General features: G+C 44.7%; 1 protein-coding gene across 5 annotated transcripts in view; it reads left to right on the plus strand.

Moving 5' to 3' along the window:
• The window catches only part of KIAA0319 (KIAA0319 ortholog), an 83,742-nt gene that overhangs the window by 17,560 nt on the left and 44,625 nt on the right, over positions 1-21,557 (plus strand). For all 5 annotated transcript variants that reach the window (XM_043540041.1, XM_043540040.1, XM_043540042.1 and 2 more), the window contains 3 exons: positions 14,162-14,937; positions 16,266-16,461; positions 20,856-20,960. In XM_043540041.1, the coding sequence (XP_043395976.1) occupies positions 14,162-14,937; positions 16,266-16,461; positions 20,856-20,960 (1,077 nt within the window). The remainder of the gene's footprint in view (positions 1-14,161; positions 14,938-16,265; positions 16,462-20,855; positions 20,961-21,557) is intronic.

Raw genomic sequence — 21,557 nt, forward strand, 5'->3', positions numbered from 1 at the left:
GCAGGACGGTCCCGTGGGCAGGATGTGGCCCGCGGGCCATAGTTTGCCCACCTCTGCACTAGTGCATGGAAAATAAAACTGCATTTTTTTTTCAGGTAAGTAGAATTTCTTTTTGCAAAGACACAGTTTAGGGAAATGCTACCAATTCTCCCCCACCCCCAGCCACCACTGGTGACTTTTTTTTTTTTAGCTATAAGCAAACAAATGAAAAGTAGTATAGATTCTCAATACTACCACGTTATCATCCGTCATTTTATCTCAAACGTTGGCAGTGTTCGCACAGACGCTACAGAACAAAGGTGAAATGCTCATATAAGGTCTTTATTTTGCCAGAGGGCTAACAGTTTTTGGAATTGTGGCTGTGGAGATACTGGCAGAATCTACATTATTGGAATTCAATAAACGAATAGAGAAATTATTTGGACGCCAGCAAGTCTCTTGAGATACAAGCAGGATTAGCTGTTTAATAAGGGAGATTCTTGCTCGTATGCCTAGTTTTAATAAAACCGCTGAATTTGGGAATGAGATGGCATTAACTCCAGGATATTTTGGTGATAGTTCTAGAACCATCCTCTAGAACACTGTGACACTGTCATACTGTATCTCCACTGAGGGGAAGATGGGCCTGTTTTTGTATAGTAAACAGTGGATGCATGTGTCTACTCGTGTAGTCAATCCTATTTAAGCAGTATTTGAGGTCCTGCTATGTGGCCAACACTAGTATTCTCTGGTGAAGAAAATTTCAGTGGGAGCTCTTTGTGTGTAAGGAATAATGAATTTGACTCATTAAGAGTGTTACCAAATTATAGGAGTGTATAATAATGGTTCTAGTTACTTATTACTAGACTAAAAAGTCCTTCATGACATCTGAAAAGACTTGTTCATTGATTATGTCTTGTAACCATGTCTCAATTATTTTTCCAAATAACAGCAAACCTATTACCCATCTCTCACATCGTAGGGCAGAGGTTCTCAAAGTGTGGTCCGTGAGCTCCATTCAGGTGGTCCGTGGATAGTTCCCTCTAAGGTGTGCACCTGGGTGGCCACACACAAGAGAATAAAGGGCCATCCACCTAATTAGTAGAGCCGTGGAGGTGTGGCTCCACTAATTAAGTGCCTGAACCCAGGAGAAGATGCACATGTAAGGTGAGGTGGTGGCCTTGAGGGGAATAGGGGGTAGGTGGGAGGGGGCAGTAGGGTGAAAGAGGGGGTGGGGGGAATTTGGGATGTGCAGGGCTGTGGTGGCCAGAGAAAGAGGCAGCTTTCCCCAGCTCCAGGGCTGCGGCTGCTGGAAAGAGATGGCCCTCCTTCCCAGCCCCAGCTCGGGGGCTACCGCAGTGGGGGAGAGAGGGAGAGACCCCCCCCCTCCTTCCCATCCCTAGCTCGAGGGCTGCCGTGGCGGGGAGAGAGGGCACATCATTTCCCGCATTAGAAAGGTAAGACTACTGATATTAAAATAAGAGTTGTATGCTTTCATTTGTAGAACCAAAAAAAGTTGTTTATTATTAAGATTTTTTTTATATAGCGCTTTTATCCAAAACGCTTTACAATAGTTAGCTAACGGTACAAACAACATTTGGAAAGATCATTAAGTGGTCTGCTGAGACCCTCAGCAATTTTAGAGTGGACCGCGAAAAAAAAAGTTTGAGAAGCACTGTCATAGGGTATGTATTACAAGCTTCTCTCTGTCCCAGAGGCAATTGTTCCGAACAGTAAATTATGGGTTAACAAATGTTATCATATAGCCTTTTATGTTGATTGTGTCCCTTCCCTCCCCTGCACACTTCCATTTACTTTGGCAGAAAATTCAGGGGCATTATCCCTTTCAGTGCCCTGCCAAAACAGTTCAGTAAGGGTGTGGTTCTGTAAGGTGCCGTACACCCCAATTGAATTGGAGGGTGTTCAGCGTCTTCTAGAAGATGCTCATTTTAATAAGTCAATGTATGCTCACTCCGGTGCATGACAGTAACATTATCTGTGGCTCAAGAAGCTTGTTAGATGTTTGTGCTAAAGATTTTAGCTTTTCTGTCTCTGATTCTCTGAACTACTGATCCTTCTAAAGAATTGTGAAGTGTGTTGCATTTTCCTAACAGTCCTAAGCATGGATTTGTTAGGTCTTCCAGGGCTATTTTTTTTAGTCAAGTTGTTTGCTATTTGAGCTGACTCTTTCAGTAGCTCGCTTGACTTTGCATGGTAAGGGCTTGATGCAGTGTGCTTGAGAGAGAATAGTTGTAATTGGAAGGTGCTAAAAAAGAGGCAGAACAGTCCTCTCCTTTGTCAAAGGCTTTGAGCTGAGCTACCTTGACCTGTATGCTGAGATGGTTCTATTTGTGTTTTTATTAGTTGGCTGAATTAGTTTGGGGTGGCTGTTGTTTGCTGAGAGCATTTTTGGTTTTTGTAAAGAGAACATATAACAGCAGACACTGAGGTTGGTGGGTACTGACCCCTGCTGTTGACCTTATGTAACACTGACTCATGTGATGAGCTTTGAGCCAGGTGTGTCAATGAATATTGGTGTCTTACTATCACTGCTATGTATCATGCCTTAGCACTCAGCACCTCCCATGCTTGGGTCAACTGACTTCATGAAACTCTGGTTGCAACTTATAATTTCTCCTTGTGTCTCACTAAGGCTATGTCTGTACTACAGTCTTAAATTGACCTGTGTTAGGTCAACTTACAGCCATGGCATTAATTACTGTGATGGCTGATGTTCACAGTACCCTCCTCTGGTCAGTAGTGCTTACCAGGAGCACCTCTACCGACTGAAGAGGGGCAGTGTGGGGCACTGAGGGCCAGGGCTCTTGGCTCTGTGCAGCTCCCCACCAGGAGCCCAGCTGCCTCCCCCCACCTCCCCGCTCCCATCTGAGCTTTGGTCTCGCCTCCAGGGGAATGATCTGCACCCGGAGTCCGGTTGGCTGCCATGCTTCCAGTGGGAAGCCAGGATCCTGGTGTGCAGCAGGTCTCCTAGTGGGGAGCCCAAGCCGGGAGCGGAGGCCTGGCTGGGGAGCCAGGAGCCAGCTTTCTTGCCAGGAGCCATGAAATAGACAAGATTGATTGCCAACGACCAATGTAAGGAATGCAGTGTCTACAGAGACACTGCATCGCCTTAACTAAACCGACATAAGCCTTACGCCTCTTGTCAAAGTGGTTTTATTATGTCAGCATAAAGGAGAGTTACATCGGTGGGAGGAGCATTTCAGTGTGTGCACCTCCACTGTTTTGTTGATGAAAGCTGACTTGTGTAGACAAGGCTTTAATGTATGTATGAGTCTCTTATAATGTAGTCTATTGCCACTGATATAAATCCATTAATTGATCAAATTATTTTGTGTTGAATGAGGTCTAAATTATTCTGGCCATTCTAACTATCAAGAGTGGTTGTGCTAATGTATTCCAAAATTGATTTTATATTTATTTATATCTCATATAACTATAAAATGCCATTCCAGCTGAACTAAAGTGGGGAATGTACAGCTCTCTCATTGATAAAGACAGCATGCATTGGTTACCATCATAAACACAACTGTTTAGTTGACAGTGCTATAGGTTGGATTAAATTTAGTATGGCACACTTGCAGAGACATGCTTCAACCTGGCATCACAGTGATCTTACAAACTCATTTTATTGTAATTCATTTCTACTGGCGTAATAAAGCTCAGAGGTGTCATCATGCCTGACTCGCAATATTCAGCTACTGCATTTTCACACTGTGCTACTTTGTTCTGAGATTAGCCTTTATAACAAAATCACAAAGATAGTTTAGTGTGCAGTCACAATTACAGGTGGTGTAGAACTCCCATCTCCTTGCTCTGGGCAATGCAGCCCTGCATGCATAAAGCAACCTCCCAGTGCCATTTACAAAGACGCCATTCCCATTTCTCTGTTTAATAACACACTTCTCCTGAGATTCCTACAAGCTGTGAGTTCTCAGCACACTATTGCCAACCTTATGTGCTCAAAAATCAGGAGTCAAAATATCACAGTGAGACTAAAAATCATAAGACTAAAAATCTGGTTTCTTTCGATTTGCTTTCTGATTTTTAATGCTTTAGGGTTCATGTTTTTAAAACTTTTCTTCACAACCGCAGGGGCTGGAAACTTTTTTTTTTAAATGAAAGCCAGGATTTTCATGAAACACATGATTCCAAGAGCTGGGGTTTTAAGAAAAACTCCAAATATGCCAAGAGTCACAATAAAATCCTGAGAGTTGGCAACACCGTAAACAAATGTCATTCTCTTCTGATCAATTATTTTGCAAATATGGCACTTTGCACACACGAAGAAAGGAGATGTGTTGCAGAGGAAAGTCATAGCTGCTGACTCTAGTGAGTAAAGTATATTTTTATAGCTGTTAGCATTGTGGAGTCAACATAGCTTATTGAGAGGGGCCTAGAGTCTATTCCTTCTTGAGATCATCAACAGAATTGTTTACTGAGTTCCAGTCAGGTACAGCTGTGCAGGCCTACTGATTGCAGTGAGGTTTCACAAGTGTCACTGAGGGCATAATTTAATAATAGTGGGATTGTCCAGTACAACAGACAGTATAATTTGACCTGAAAGCAACAATTAAGAGTTTGATGATGCCTAAAGAGGAAAGAACCCAGCTTGACTTTCAGGGTCTAGATCAGGGGTGGGCAAACTTTTTGGCCTGAGATCCACGTCGGGGTTCCGAAACTGTATGGAGGGCCGGGTAGGGAAAGCTGTGACTCCCCAAACAGCCTGGCCCCTGTTGTCGGTAGCTACCGGTGTGGTGCTCCGCTCTTGTTCGATGATGATAACAGTCGGTTGTGTGTGTGTTCCCTCTATGTGCTGCCCCAGCTCTGCGCAGATAGCTAACACAGCAGACCCCGAGAGAACCCCCCAAAACCACAGACTCTAGTAAGGTACGAAGGAACCCGAGCCAGCTTTATTGTCAGACGAAGCACAGTAATAGTTCCCTGTAGACTCTACAGGGCATACTACGAATTTGTGCTCCCTGGCAATGGACACAGCTCAGTCAGTGGCAGGACACTCCACTGCCCCCTAGGCTGGACAAAGGTATGAGCTCTGGGACCTACTTTTATACCATTGCAGGACAGATTACTCATCATAGTTCAAACAAATCTATCCACCATGTTATCCTTTTGACCCTGTCTTTAAGATGCACCTGCCTGTTCCTTGTTATGTCTATGGAGTGTCTTGCTGCCATTTTGGCACAAGTTCCTCTCATTAGCACTTATGTGTGTGTGTGCACGTGCCTCTAACAACCTTTTCTTGCAGACTTCTATGAGTGGGACCTGCCTCTGGCTCACAGCCCAGCTTTGCTTATCGTTGCCTGGAAGTACTTTGGTTCAGGCTTTACTTTGGTTCAGGCTTCAGGCCTCAGATTGGGCCTCTGATACAAGAATTTATATTTCAGGGCCTTCTCTTACTACAGCCCCCACCCCCTATCCACTCCCTCCCACTTCCTGCCCCCTAACTGCCCCCTCAGAACTCCGGACCCATCTAACCCCCCCACCCCCGCTCCTTGTCCCCTGACCACCCCCTCCCGGGACCTTTGCTCCTAACCGCCCCCCCCGGGACCCCACCCCATATCCAACTCTCCTGTCCCCTGACTGCCCCAACCCCTATCCACATGCCCACCCCCTGACAGGCCCTCCGGGACTCCCACACCTATCCAACTGCTCCCTGGCCCTTGACTGCCCCCCGGAACCCCCTGCCCCTTATCCAACCTCCCTGCCCCCTTACCATGCCACTCAGAGCACCAGAACTGGCAGCTGCGCCGCCCGGCCGGAGCCTGCTGCACAGTCTAGAGCACTGGGGCAGGCTGGCGGTTCTCACAGCCGCGCTGCCCAGCAGGACCTCGCAGCCCCGCCGCCCAGAGCGCTGGTAGCACAGCGAGCTGAGGCAGCAGGGGAGGGGCTGGGGACTAGCCTCCCCAGCTGGGAGCTCAAGGGCCGGGCAGGACGGTCCCACGGGCCGGATGTGACCTGCAGGCTGTAGTTTGCCCACCTCTGGTCTAGATTGTACGTGCAGGGCTTGGAAAGACCAACTTTTTAGTTGTTTGATATTAAACTTATCAAGAGATAATAAAAGGTGAACACCACAATGCCAGTCACTTTTCAGACCAGAACTGCACGTGAAGCTCTTTCCTCCTCTGGATTTCATGGTGAGTCCTGTCTCTGCTGCGTCAGTCTTTTTAGGCTATAGGATTGCAGGGAGGGACTATCTTTGTCTATGGGCTTTGTACAGCACCTACCATATGGACATATGTTAAGTACATTTCAAATTGAATGAATTACTGACAATTGAAAAAAAAAAAAGGAGATTATATCTATTTAAGGTATTTATGTGGCCCCTGTTCTCTGAGCATCTCATAGTCTGTAATGTATTTACCTTCACAACACTCTGTGAGTTAGGGAAGTACCCTTATCCCCAGTTTTAGAGCTGAAAAACCAAAGCAAAGAGAGAGTGAGTGATTTACCCAGGTTCATACAAAAAATCAGTAGCAGAGCAGAGAACTGGATCTATGTCTCCCAAAATCCTGCCCAGTATTACATAGGGATACTGGGGACGAGGCAGGTAAGTAGCCTCTTCCTTCCCAGAGCATAAGCACAGCTGCAGGGAAAGATTCCCACCAAGTGCTCAAGAGAGTACTTGGGGAGAAATTGAATCCATCTGCTCTACCCACCAGTACTTCTTGATTTATCAGCAACAAACAGGGATCCTGGCAACCCGTGAAATGAAGATGAACCATCAAGTGAACCATCAGGATCAGTGAACCAATTAGAGAGGCTCAGCAGCTGATCCTGGGCCCTATAACAGAATTGTAAACATCCTGCAGACTGCTGCTCTAATTACTGTAAAAGCTTTGCAGCCCATTGTTTGTAAATCTAATTGCAATACTCTTGGTTTTGTCCCCATGTCAAGGATTTGCTTTTATGTAATTTAGCATTTTTCCCTATTTGCTTTTCCCCCCTCCCCCAGTGTTTAATCTGCAATTAGAATGGTCTCTGAAGCAAGAAACAGGCCTTCTGCTTTCCCTGAAGTATCTCTGTGTAAAAGCTTACAGGATTTCAGGGAGGGAGAGGCTCTAAATAACATGGAAGCAGCCTGTGGAGAGAGAATGAAGTCGTATTCCTTATGTACAGAGGTGTACGCCATCCCCTCAGAAACTGATGCAGTGACACTTCAGATTTTGATGAACTTCTGGCTAATCTGGCTTCTCTGGTTTTGAGGATAGTGATTTTTATAGGCCCCTGCTAAAGCTGCTGGAGTTAAGCCTTTGTCAGCATTTATGTTATAAATCCTATTCTTCAGAGGCTTATAACTCAGCTGTGAAAATTGGCTCTGGCTTGAAAGTTAGAATTAAAGTTCTCATCTTGGGAAACAACTATTTCTTTTTTTTTTTTTTCCAGAATCTCATCAAAAGTATCTCAGCCCTTTATAATGCTGAAGAAGGATAATAAAATTATAATAATTTTGCACTTCTGTTGCATGTTTTCTCTAAAGCTCCCAAAGCTCTGACCAAAATAAACGTACACATAACACCACTGAAATGCAGCCACCTCTGGATGTGGAAGCCAGCCCACAGCACAGTGGTGTGGGGACAGGAGATTTTGGGCCAGGATACTGAGGCAGACCCCATCCTACCCTGCCCTTATGAAAACTAACACTGGATCTTCCATGTTCATGTAGATTGTGCCCATGTGACCTTGGTTAAGGTCTGTATCAAAAGATGCTTATGTAGTAAACTACACGGAATTCAGTTTATCTACCTTGGAAGGATGGAAGAGCTGAGTCACTCCTTTGAGGATTTGAACTTGTGACTCCAGCAAGCCTAGGGATTGAAAACTAGCTATGGCTAGGAACAGCCCCTCAGCTAGAAATATATGTTTGCAGTTTCAGCTTGTTTTTCTTGGGCATTAGCAGGATTCCTGCCTACAGCTTTAAAATCTAGGTCTAGCCTGGCTGAGTAGTGGCAGCGTGGCCAAGCTTGGGCTTTGAGTCTGTCCCACGTTTCCCACAATGGCAGGAGCCAGGAGCGCTGTGTGTGTGTATGCTCGGTCTCCAGGAGATGGGACTGCTTTGAATTGTTCCCCTAAAATCTCCTCTGCCACAGCCAATTCTGACTGGCTATGGTGAGGCCAGGGCCAAGAATGCTGGAGAGGAAGTAAGTGGGATGGGGGGAATCTCAGAGCATCAGCTTGACAACTAATCAGTTTCTTAAAGGGACAGGGGTTAAAACTGACCCACTCTTCCTTATCAGTGGTTCCCCATTGCAGTCCTTAATGGCTGGATTAATTCCATCTGATATTTCTCACTTAGAACACAGAAAACCCTCCTGCTGCACAGCTTACTGTTAGATCCTATGACCAAACCAGTCCATGTGCACTGTCATCATAATCATGCAGGGCTTCCATCTGCCCTCTAAACAACCCTGATAACCCGCAATATATTACCGTGTGATCACCAGGCCAAACACAATTTGGTGCCTAGTAAATTACCACAATCTCCATGCCATTCATGCCTCAGTTGGCCTATGAAGCTGACAGTGAGAGAATAGGAAGCCTCAGTTAGTTTCTGCCAGAATCCTTCTGCCCCGTTCAGGCGTGCTGTCCCATGCTGCTCAGGCAGAAAGATCGTTGTTACGATTTCAGGCAGTGAGGGCAGAGAAATAAAGCAGGAAGTGTGTGGAGCAGGGGAACCTTGCAGCTCAAAGACGGGCTTGGGGGTTTTCTTATAAGGAATAAGAAAAGGAGTACTTGTGGCACCTTAGAGACTAACCAATTTATTTGAGCATAAGCTTTCGTGAGCTACAGCTGTAGCTCATGAAAGCTTATGCTCAAATAAATTGGTTAGTCTCTAAGGTGCCACAAGTACTCCTTTTCTTTTTGCCAATACAGACTAACACGGCTGTTACTCTGAAACCTGTCCTTATAAGGAATAACTTTACTTTACAAAGTGACTGTAAAAATGGTGCCTTCTTACTCAGCAGTTGTGCTCCCTGCATATGTATGAAGAGCTATGTCCGCAGACTTTAGTGGGGGAGGGGGGGAATTGTCTTTATTAATTTTTCCTAAAGTTAGCCCAAAACAGATCTGGGAGTGTGAGATTATTCTTTACTGGTTTACACATTACCAACAGAATTACTAACATCTGTGACAGGGCCACTTGTGCAACTCCATTATCTCCAAATTATGCCCTCAGTTATGCCTGTGCAAGCCTGCTGCAGGTATAAGGTAGCACAGATGTAGGTGTATTTGGCCTTCAGAACCTTTACTGCAGGTGATGCTGCATGAGCCAGAATGCTCCCAGCATGACTTTGCAGCGCTGGCAATTAGGAAAACCATCTTTTTAACTGTAAACTGAGCACACATAATCTGCAAGTCATTCAGGCATTATAAATGTGGAACTGCATGATGCTATTTTTGCACAGTCGCTTTTCTGAGTGGAGTGGCATGTTACTTTCTGACCACAATTGACTGTAGGCACAGTTTTTAAAAACTACTCTAATTTTATGCCTGCAGTCAATTGGGGTCAGTTTTGCAGGCACAAGTGTTAAAACGTGACCATCTAAGTAATGAATTTTCCGGCAAGTTTCTCACAAATCAGATAGACATCAAAATTCTCTTACTTGGGACCACCGTGGAGTGCAGATAGGAAAACTGGAGATCCAACTGAGTCCCCTTTGAAAGCCGGGCTTTCATATCCCAGCTGAAACCAACCAACAAAGAAATGTAGTATTGAGGCTGAAATTTCATCCTTGCATCATCCAACTGTGCCCAGTTATTGCTTCAGACTCTACAGTGGGCCAGTTGGTGCTCCCAGTGAAGCCGGTGGCAAAGCTTCCATTGACTTCATGGGGCTTTGGCTTAGGCCCAGTGGGCTCAATTGTTCCTTGTCAGGAGTAATGCATATCACTGTATCTCCTGAAAAATCTGCTACTGTGCATCCATATGGAAGGGCAGCAGCTGACTTTCCAAAACACTCAGGCCAGGTCTACACTATAAACTTACATGGGTATAACTGTGCCACTCACACCCATGAGCAACGCAAAACACCCATGAGCAAAATTCACACCCATGAGCAACGCAATTATACTGACCTAACCCCTGGCATGGACAGTGCTATGTCGACCAGGGGGCTTCTCCCGTCGATATAGCTACCGTCTCTCATGAAGGTGGGTTAACTGCTGCTGATGGGGGAAACATCTTCACTGTAGCGCTACAGTGGCACAGTCTGAACTGTTGCATCTTTTTAAGTGTAGAGCTTCCCTCGGTGATGTGTGTTGCTCAATGCTGGGCACCACTGAACTTCTTGAGCTGATTTTCAGATGGTCAGATTTGACACTGTTTTTTTGTTTTGTTGGCCAGATTTGACATCCGACAAAGCTATGGGTACTCGGCACATCTGAAGACTAAGTTACCTACCTATGCTGTAAAGCTTAGACATAACAGGGTGAATGCCTGCTTATGCAGGGGAAATTGTAAAAGATCTAAAACATAAGTGTTCAACCTGGGGGCTGTGAACAGGTCCAGGAGGGTCGTTGCTACTCTTCCTTTTTGAATGAATGGATGAGAAGGGGTCCTGAAACTCCTGCTTTTGTGACATAGAGACACAGTATAAAAAAGGTTGAGAATCACTGATCTGAAACAGCCGCTGCCCTCCGAGAGGCCCAGGGCTGGCTAGGGCATGGAGATTGAACTATAGTTCGGCAGGTAAAACTGATCCATTCTGTACCTGCTCTGTGGGTAAATGGAGGACTACAGTCTGTGGGAATATTGATCTACCACGTTGCATCGGCATGAAATTCACTTATAAAAAATATAGGCCACAGTTTTCAAAAGTATCTAATGATAGGAGAGGCTGTAGGGCCTAGTGGCTAGATCAATGGCCTGGGACTCAGGAGACCTGGATTCTGTTTTCAGCTCTGCCACTGATCTGCTGTGTGATGTCAGGTAAGTCATCTCACCTCTTTGTGCCTCAGTACCTCTACCTGTAAAGTGAGGGAAGTGATGCTGACCTCCTGGGTAAAATGCTGATGCCCAGTGCTATACAAGGGCTGGATGTCATTATTGTTGTTACTATTTTGGGTGCCTGAATATTTGGGTGCCCAGCTTGGGAAGCCTTCAAGGCACCTGATTCAGAGAAAGTGCTGAGCATCCAAATAACCAGTAGTTTTTGAAAGTCTGGGCTTTATACCTATTTTTAATGAAGGGTTGTTTGTTTATTATTGTACACAAACCTGAGGCACACTTTTGTGTTACCCTACAAGAGATTTTGTTGTTTTTCCAAGTTCCCATTTTATTATGCTTTTATCGATGTGGATAAATATGTCTAAATCACACAGCAGTTAAACTGGTTTCCTACCTCCCGGCCCTCTCCTTTAACCATGAGCTCCTGCAGCTGCCCTGTCAGAAGCTGGGTAGCACATTTAAAGTACTGATTTATGGTAAGTGTTTTCATAGGCCTCTGCAACAGCATCCCTGATATTCTCAGAGGTGAATGGGAATGTGGAGGAACTAATTATAGTATACTTGGTGTGGGAGAGAAGAATGAGGGTGCTGATAAGCTGAAGAATCGCACACTGTGGTACAGGAGCTGTTATTTTACGTTCATGTTCCCTTGAATAGAGGTCTAGCTGGAATACAAATACAGGCAAAAACAAAACCCCAGCCCTGTATTAAACTGTAGCTGTAGTCAGAAAAGTGCTGCTGTAAATATAGAATCAAAGAACTGGAAGGGACCTCGAGAGGTCATCTAGTCCAGTCCCCTGCACTCAAGGCAGGACTAAGTATTATCTAGACCGTCCCTGACAGGTGTTTGTTCAACCTGCTCTTAAACAGGGAGGCATTTATGCTCTATTAGTGCCTTATTAAATGTTGTCCATTTGCAAGTCAAAAGATTTTTTTTTTCTCCTCTCAAAGTGCGAGCACTGCAAACTCAGGGCAAAATCCTGCCTTACCATCTCTCTGTCATGCTGCGGGGGGGGAACAGTAGCAGTTGAGCAGAGAGTCTGTCTGACCAAGGATACCATACTCTGCAGTGCACCTTATCCTTACTCGTTCAGGTCCAGTTTGGGATCCCCTTACTCCCACTGAGCAGCACCTCGCTCCACAAGGAGTCTCAGTGAAGTCAATAGGGCTGCTCCTGGGATAAGGTGCTGTTTATCATAAATAAGGGTATCAGAATCAGGTGTAGAAAGAGTTGTGGGCAATTTTCCAGGCTGTTTCTGCCAATTGCAGTATGTTTTCATGAGGGATTGGGCCAGGGTGGATTAGATTTAAATGAAATTGATTTAAATCATGATTTAAATCGCTAGTCAGGAAGACTCAATTTAAATCATGGATTTCTACATAAAAGTGCATTCTTGTTGGTTGTTATAACCTTAATACATATTCTTCACAACTCAGAGATAGATGTAGGTTTCGTTTTTAGAAGGTACACACTATACATTTTTAAAGTGATATATTATGAAAACTTTTCAGGTTAGTTTTACAGCTATATCAGAAAATGAATGATTGTTTGGTTATTTCGTTTACCAAAGGTAATTGAAGCAGATAGTTCACCTCCCAATGACTTCATAAATATCTCCAATTCAACAGGTTAATCATTAATATTTGGAGGATTTTCTTGTCAGGCTGTATTAGGAGAAGAACATAACCAGACAGACATTTAAATTGTTTTATTTAACTAAAACAACGTTATGTATTTTGGATTTTTTTCTTCAACAGCAAACATATAATATTTTAACAAAACAAGCATATGAATTTTTGAATTTAGTTAAACATTCAAGTTTTTTAAAATCAGATTTGTTTTTGTTAAAATTGTTTTTAACTAAAATAGTTAAATGAAATATTACAAAAAAAATTGACTATGTCAGCCAGGTCAACATGAAAAACTTAAAATATTGGCTTCTACAGCTCACTCAGTCGTCTTCACCTTCATTTTACTGTTTGTTCATAATCTGCTTTTTCAGGTCTCAATTTGGAATGAATTAGTCCAAAGGAAGAAAATAATTCTTTCGACACCAGCAGAAGAAACCAGTTTGGGGTGCAGGGACACATGGGGATGGGGGTGGATGCAGGGCCACATCGGGAAGGGGAAGGAGATGCAGCTGAGTAGGGGTTCATGGACACATGGGAACAGGGGACAGGGGCTGCAGGGACTATTGTGGATGGGGATAGATGTGCCTGATTGAATGGGAGAGCCTAGGGGTCAGCCACGGTCTACATGGGTGAGGCTCCCAGACTCCCTAATAATTTCTCCCCCGCTTGCCGGGGAGCGATAAACACCACTTACTTATCACTAACATCACTTATCATGATAAACACCCATTTTTTCATGATTTGTGTGTATAAAAACAAACATCTTCTGTATTTTCCACAGTATGCGTCCGATGAAGTGAGCTGTAGCTCACGAAAGCTTATGCTCAGATAAATTGGTTAGTCTCTAAGGTGCCACAAATACTCCTTTTCTTTTTAGTTTTGATAGTCCTCCTTGATGGGTGGGTGAACCACTGCTCCTGCCTGGGTTCACAAGTTCAGAGCAGGCATTTTTACAGTTATAAAGCAAAAGTTACATATTACCTTACAGCATAGGATACAGACATTACAAGTAAAATTATTGCCTAAACACTGAACACATCTTACAAGTCTAACATCTGTCTTGAACAATACTAACATACATGTGAGCTGGTCTGGTTTCCAGCTCTGAATTTGTCAGTGCTCAGTTGATGACTACAGCCTTGGCAAAACCTGGCATCTGGTCTAGTAGTGTCACAATATGTATGTTGTGCCATCAGGGTTCTTATGTTCCCTGCCCTGCTACTAGCTTGCTGTAGGATGTTCGGCAAGTCATGTAACTTCTTTGCCTCAGCATCTGTATTTGTAAAATGGGATAAGAGATACTTTGCAAGAAGCTTTGAGACCATCAGATGAGAAATGCTACATGAGTGTAAAATATTACTCTTAATGCACACACATATCTTCAAGAATTAGCAAACCTTGTAAGAAAAATAATGGCAAAACTTGTGCATGGTAAAATGATTTATATTTAATCTTAATATTGTTTACATTTTTGCCCTTGAATGAAAAGTCCCTCCAAGGCATGATGGCAGCTTCTAAAGCTGTGTGATTGTAGTTCTCTGCCCAATGTCAGTGTATGTTGTTTCAGGGTATTTCTGTGAGCAGTGCACGGAAGGAGCCACGTATGCAGACGCAGTGATATCTCCTAATTTAGACACAACTAAAATCATGCGAGTTCCCCATGCCATGTCGATGTCAGACTGCACAGCGGCTTGCTGCGATCTTTCGGGTTGTGACTTGTCCTGGATGTTTGAACGGCGCTGCTACATTGTGAACTGCCAGCATAAAGAAAATTGTGAACCTAAGAAAATTGAAACAGTGAAGTCTTATCTTACGTTTGTACTTAGGCCTTCTCAGAGGCCAGGTGCATTGCTAGGGTATGGACAGGTGCTGCCAAATATGGTTCACTCTGTGGGACTACAGAGTGAGCCCTCTGAGGAAGTGAGTAACCTGAAGGAGCTTTCTTTGCTGAGCAAAGATCACAGCCTTGACGAGATACCTGAATACACTGATGACTACAGGGACTCGGAGAAGGACCCCTTTCAGCTGAGCATCAAGCACAAACAGAAAGAGAGCACTGATTACACGGACTGGGGCCTGGTGGTGACCAGTGAAAATGGCTTCAACCCTACATTAGCTGATACTGAAGACAACCATGAGGATTTGGCTGAAAAGCACAGGGAAGGCAGTAGACTGGAAAATCTCATGACTAAAAGTGGGTCCAGTTCAAACTCTGTTCCTATTGAACATGCCAAGGAGAAAATGCCATCTCTCACTGAGATGACACCATTCCCACTGGAGTCCACTGAAAGCAAAGCAGCTGGACAACCACCTGTAAAAGCCATTGACAACCTGGGGAAAGAGGTAGGGATGCCTCAAGGTTCCCAGAAGAAGTAGTGACGTGCGCACTGTAATGTTCTGCTTTATAGGTCCTTTTCAAATCAAAATAGATTAGTATAGTAGTCCCTAAGGAAATCAGTGTTTCATTGTCCACTACTGTCATGTAGGGTGACCAGATGACAAGACCAAAATATTGGGACACATGGGGGGCAGCCACAGGCTCACCCCCACACCAGGGCCAGCTCTAGGTTTTTTGCCACCCCAGGCAAAAAAAAAGCCGGGGTGCCGCCGAAGCAAAATGTCAGGACAAATGGCGTCCCGACCGTACATCGTTCAGGACACGGGACAAACAACTAAATATCGGGACAGTCCCGATTTTATCGGGACATCTGGTCACCCTACTGTATGTGACAGTATAAGAAAAGAGTGTGCTCTTTTAAAAAAACCCAGCCCTCCTGGCTAGTGTTTAATGCAATACAATGCTACTTGGATCAAGGCAAGGCACTCAGATATCTATCAGACAGTAAGGAGTAAAGCTTCTGGTAGTTGGGTATAGGGATCCCAGTTTAAACTTTCAGACTTGTGGACGTGGATCTGGGTTACAATGTGTCTGTATGGTATTCTGGCTTTCTGGCCTTCAAAATGCATCGTCCTTTAACAGCTCCCCATGCAACATGCATTCTAATGTGCACTAAGGCAATGTGGTCTACGGGAGTATGCACAGGGTCGGGACTCAGAAATTCCTTGCGTTTGAATCCAGGCTGTGGCACTGCGTCAGTGTGTGACCGTGGCCAAGTTATTTCAAATCCTGGCCTCTGTTCAATAAAATAAGTCAGTGTAATGGGGATAGTAATACTTTCCTATGTCCAAGGTGCGTTGTGATGATTTATTAGTATTTGTGTAGTGCTTTGAATATGTAAAGCACCATATAAATGCTAAGTATTATTAATGGACGTTACATGGTTACAGAAAACGCTGCTTTTCACCCTAGAAGGTCAGTGTTCAGGTACTTATCAGTAGATAAGGATCATTACCCAAAAAGGTGGAAATGCCCCCTGCCCTGAAAAGCTTAGTCTTAATTTAAGACTAGACACAAATCAATGTGACAAATTGTATGTTAATAGCCGTATTCTTGCATTGGTCTGCATGTGGAACTCCTGTTGAGGTTGAAAGCAGTTTCTTAAAAATATGATGGGAGAATGTGGGCCTTCATTGGTAATGTTTTTCTTCATGTTCAGGATATCCCAATGACACACATCGCTGGGCTCAGTTTATGCATTATAAATAATGTATATCTGACTAGGGAAAATGATTTATTCATAATAATTTTACCCTTACTGTTCCCCTTATAGGTTCTAAAGCCTTCTCATAACCCTCCTTCAGACAATCTGGAATCTACCCAAGCTATCGCAGAGAGAACCCAAATCCCAACAACAGCCCCCTGGAGTCTGACACAAGATGGGATCACACCACTTCCAGCTAGTTCTGTCATCTCTCAGGCCACTGTCATGCAGCAGGTCACATCTCCCACCACTGCTGACAAAGCGGGTAACTTTCTTCTTCAAGGCGGAACTTTTAAAAATAAAGCAGTTGAGAAATGTAGACTCCTCCTAAGGCAAATAGCCCTACTCCGCTGCCCAGACAGTGCTAACACTGAGCGCAATGTTGGTGGCGCTGGTCATTTCTGATTACCAACTTCAGTGGGACAGTGCAGGTTTTATACCAAAACACAGTGTATCAGCACTTTAAGGTGGTGACACAGGTTGCATGAAAAAAAGCCCTGAAAGCCAGAGTTCATTTTGGCAATGGATAGTATGGAAATGCTTAGAAGGTGCTCTCAGTTGAGAAGGACTGGCTGTGAAATGAGCTTCCAGAGGCGAGCAGGTTAATTTAGAGTCTCACTACTTTTACAGTGTGCTGCAAGCCTGGCCCCATTTGATAAAGCTTTCTCACTCTGGGTATATCTACACTGCACTCTGAGCTGGGTCCTGGGAGACCTAGGCTTGTTGACACAGTGTTTCCAAGCCCATGCTTCAGTGTCCACACTGCATTGTAAGCCTGGGCTTACAGTTGCTGGAACCGGGTCTCACAGCCATGCTATCACATCCATACTGCACTAGTCAGAACTTCTGACTTGGGTATGTGGCTTGAGCTGCATCCACACTGCAAAATGACAGGCTTGGACTGAAGTCACAGCGGAACTTGGGCTCTGACCCGCCCCCCCCAGGAGGCCCTAGGAACCAGTCCTGTTTTCTGACCTAAGTCAGATTGGTTTGCATGTGGGCAGCAGCGGGGCTTGGACTCAAACCTGAGTCAGAGCCCAGGCTTAGTATGCAGTGTAGACATTTACTCCCTACCTGCTATGGAGATGACGATGATAATATCAGTGTGCAAATATATTTCCAAAAGTCAGTGTTTTGCTCGACTGTTAGACAGTAAAACTCGAGTTCAGCATGGAGGAGAATGGGAAGAAGGGGAAAGCCTGAACGTGTGCAGTTTGCTCCACTCTGCTCATGGAGTGCCTGACAGAAGAGCCCTGCATATCTCAGTAGAACCATCAGGGCAGGGATTTTTGCAGAATTTCTCTCTTGAGCCAGGAGCAGCCAGCCTGGACCTAAACCCGCAGGAAAGCAGGACCCTGAAGCAGGTGTCAGTCCCCCCTACCATGACAAAAAGATACAAAGGGGGCCCCTGAGCAATGGGGTGAGCCCCAGCTCAGGCAATGGTGTGTGGCTGCAACCACAGGCCAGGCAGCTTTTTCCCTGCTCCCTCCTGCCTCTCCTCAGTAGCATCCAAGGGAGGAAGAGGGCTGAAGAGGACTCAAAATGGGACTTGGGAGAAGTCAAGGGGCAGGTAGCACTGAACCTCCCTCCCCCTGGTGTTTCCTCAGAGCTGCATCGTTACTTCATCCTTTTAAGATTAATCAAGTGCTGCCATGGAACCACAATGTGATTCTTAGTGCACTGACTCTGCATCCCTTTGAACCCCTCAGGAAGGTATCCCTGTATTTCCTCTCCACCAAGGATGGCTTCCTGATGGACATCACCTCTACCCAGAGAGTGTCAGAGCCTGGGGCTTCACCCATTGAGGAGCACTATAGCACATTCCACAATGAAAAGGTGGTTTTCATAAAGACGCAGCCTGTATCCCAAAAACTAACTCAGTTTTTCAGAACTAAAGAAATTGTGATCCTGTCCACCCAAGAGAGAAGCTCTAGCATACATTGGATGCTCGTGGAGACTTCAGCTCTAAATCAGTTGCATACAGGCCTTTTGCAAGTTCAGTGCTTGATCTGCTCTCTCTCATCCAAAGAAAAGAGAGCATCAAAATATTCTATTTCGAGAGGGTTGGATAGTGCATATATGAAGCCTTCCAGACAAGAATCTCTCCAGCAACCGGCATCAAAGCCCACTCGCTCGGAGTGGTACCAGCTTCCTGGGCTCAGAGATCTTCTGCCCCAGATGATGAGGTCTGCTGGGCTCAAAATGTACAAACTGGACATTTGGGCATCAGCAAATGCAGCCTCTGGTAGCAGGGTGTTCCAGGCTGTGGTCTCTCAGTAGTGGGGAAGGATTATAAAAAACCCTGGGTATATATAGTTCTGTTTGACTGAACCCTGCCTGAAAGTGCACGGCTGTGCAAATCCCAGTGGTTAAAGGATCTGAGGACCTTGTAGATGGAAGAGTGGTTTGATACTAAACTGGGAGGAGTGGTAGATACGCTGGAGGGGAGGGATAGGATACAGAAGGACCTAGACAAATTGGAGGATTGGGCCAAAAGAAATCTAATGAGGTTCAATAAGGATAAGTGCAGGGTCCTGCACTTAGGATGGAAGAATCCAATGCACCGCTACAGACTAGGGACCGAATGGCTAGGCAGCAGTTCTGCGGAAAAGGACCTAGGGGTGACAGTGGACGAGAAGCTGGATATGAGTCAGCAGTGTGCCCTTGTTGCCAAGAAGGCCAATGGCATTTTGGGATGTATAAGTAGGGGCATAGCGAGCAGATCGAGGGACGTGATCGTTCCCCTCTATTCGACACTGGTGAGGCCTCATCTGGAGTACTGTGTCCAGTTTTGGGCCCCACACTACAAGAAGGATGTGGATAAATTGGAAAGAGTCCAGCGAAGGGCAACAAAAATGATTAGGGGTCTAGAGCACATGACTTATGAGGAGAGGCTGAGGGAGCTGGGATTGTTTAGTCTGCAGAAGAGAAGAATGAGGGGGGATTTGATAGCTGCTTTCAACTACCTGAAAGGGGGTTCCAAAGAGGATGGCTCTAGACTGTTCTCAATGGTAGCAGATGACAGAACGAGGAGTAATGGTCTCAAGTTGCAATGGGGGAGGTTTAGATTGGATATTAGGAAAAACTTTTTCACTAAGAGGGTGGTGAAACACTGGAATGCGTTACCTAGGGAGGTGGTAGAATCTCCTTCCTTAGAGGTTTTTAAGGTCAGGCTTGACAAAGCCCTGGCTGGGATGATTTAACTGGGACTTGGTCCTGCTTTGAGCAGGGGGTTGGACTAGATGACCTTCTGGGGTCCCTTCCAACCCTGATATTCTATGATTCTATGATTCTATGAAGGAAGAGAGGAAGGACTCTTTGTGGCCAAGAAGTAGAAGGCTGTTCCCAGCAGGAGGGCAGCATGAAATAAGATGCAAAGCATACCGTCACCTTTTAGCCAAGCTGTTTTTTCCATGTTCTCCTGCTGTTTTTATGGACGTTGAAAATGTGACGCTATGAATAGCATATTAATCATGTCAATGGCAGCATCATGCTAATGTATAAACAGTACACAGTTGGTGGAAAAGCGAGCTCCTATTGCATTAGTAAGTGTTATGTTACTTTATTTGGTGTAATCTCTTTTAGTTCTGACTCGGCTGGTTGTGATTTCTTTGGAATGCTTCCAAGAACAAAGCCATTAGAAACTGTTCAGAAGCCTGTCATCAGAATCCCTGAGAGTTGTTTGACTGATTCAAGAACACATGTGATTGAATTTAGGGCTGAATTGTGCCTTTAAGCACAACGGACACAGTTGGGTTTGGTAGTCTGGGTAGAGCTATCAAAGCAGAGCAGATACAATCTGTGGCATCCTGCAGAAAAAGAGAGTGCCTCAGGGCCTGCTAGGGAGAGTGCATGAAGCAGTAGCACTTACCTGTAAAAAGAGTCGGCACTGACCTCCGGGTGCTAGCAGGTCTGCAGGAACTGACTGCTCCGAGTCTGCCTGGCTATGCCTTTCTTGAGATTTAGACTGCTTCTTACTTTGCTAACTGGTTCCTGGTCTGTACTTGGGGAACGTGAGCAGTGGCTTTCTGGAAGTATCATGTATGGGGGTTTGGAGGCTGGAGGAGGCTTCCTTTACTCTCTTCTTTCTCTAGTGCACATTTACAGGGTTAGCCAAAATGTGGCCCTTAGACAGCAAACTATGTCTCCTCTATAGGTATCTGATGGAAATGGAAAACTAGCGACTGGGAAACTTGAGAAAAACTACATAGAGATTGAATGCAGACATGCTCCGGTTCTCATACAAGTCCTTTCTAATTCAGCACTTTTACCCTTTAGTCTCCCAAATTTCCATACTTTTATTAAGGAAAAACACATTGGCTCTGTGGTGGGGAATTATGATTTTTAGGTGTTCAAAGCAAAATGAATATACACGGTGTACGGAAAAATCACAAACATTGATTTAAAACAAAAATGAGTTAATTTTGATTTCAGTTTCAGGGGGAGCCATTCTCAAGTGTAGGCTGGTGAGAGAAGATTAATCTGTAATTATGATTATTCTTGATAATTTATCAAGAAAATGTAATTCTCCCCCATCTTTCCCCAAAAAGTTGCCAGATAATGTACAATAAATATGCAATCCCTATTACAATTTGTTTTTCAAATCCGTTTCCCCTTTATTCTGTTTTTTTTAAAATGTAATGCTTTTATCTTCTTCAGATACAGTAAAAGAACTTGTGGTGTCAGCTGGAGATAACTTACAGGTGACTCTACCAAAAAATGAAGTTGAACTGAATGCCTTTGTTGTGCCACCACCCCGCACAGGTGAATTTAACAATCTTTTCAAACAGGGAGACATAAAATATTGACACATGAACACAGATTGGCTTTGAGGCTGTATGTACAGCCACAACTAGGAGGGGATCCAGGGGGCAGAACTTCCCCTTCTTATCTGCGGAGACAGTTCTCTGTGGCACCAGCTGCAGAGGGGCATTTCAAAGGGGGTTTTAGAGATTAGTGGGTGTGGTTTTTGTCTTCAGCATGCAAATTAATTAACCAGCTCCTCCTCTGGTGCTACACACATTTACGCTAGGGAGGATCTGGACTAATGTGTCCACTTACACTATCTGCTAAAAACAAACTTAGGCTGCGAACGCTAAGATGAACTTTTCTTAATGCTGTCGTCGCCTGGTGCAAAGAATGAATTCTTTGTGCATAAGTGTTTAGCACCAGGACAGTTCAGCAACTGGTGTCAGTGATGGGGAGGAGAGTAAGTACTCATGCTAAAGTACCTGCAGAGTCCATTAATTTGCATCCCTCTTCCCCCACCACCGTTCATATCACTGAGTTACAGCATGTTGCAGCAACTTGACGCATACTATATGGAGCAGTGATTCAGATCACAGACTCAAACATCAGAAG

The sequence above is a fragment of the Chelonia mydas genome, chromosome 2 (genome assembly GCF_015237465.2).
Source record: "Chelonia mydas isolate rCheMyd1 chromosome 2, rCheMyd1.pri.v2, whole genome shotgun sequence".
Lineage (NCBI taxonomy): Eukaryota > Metazoa > Chordata > Testudines > Cheloniidae > Chelonia > Chelonia mydas.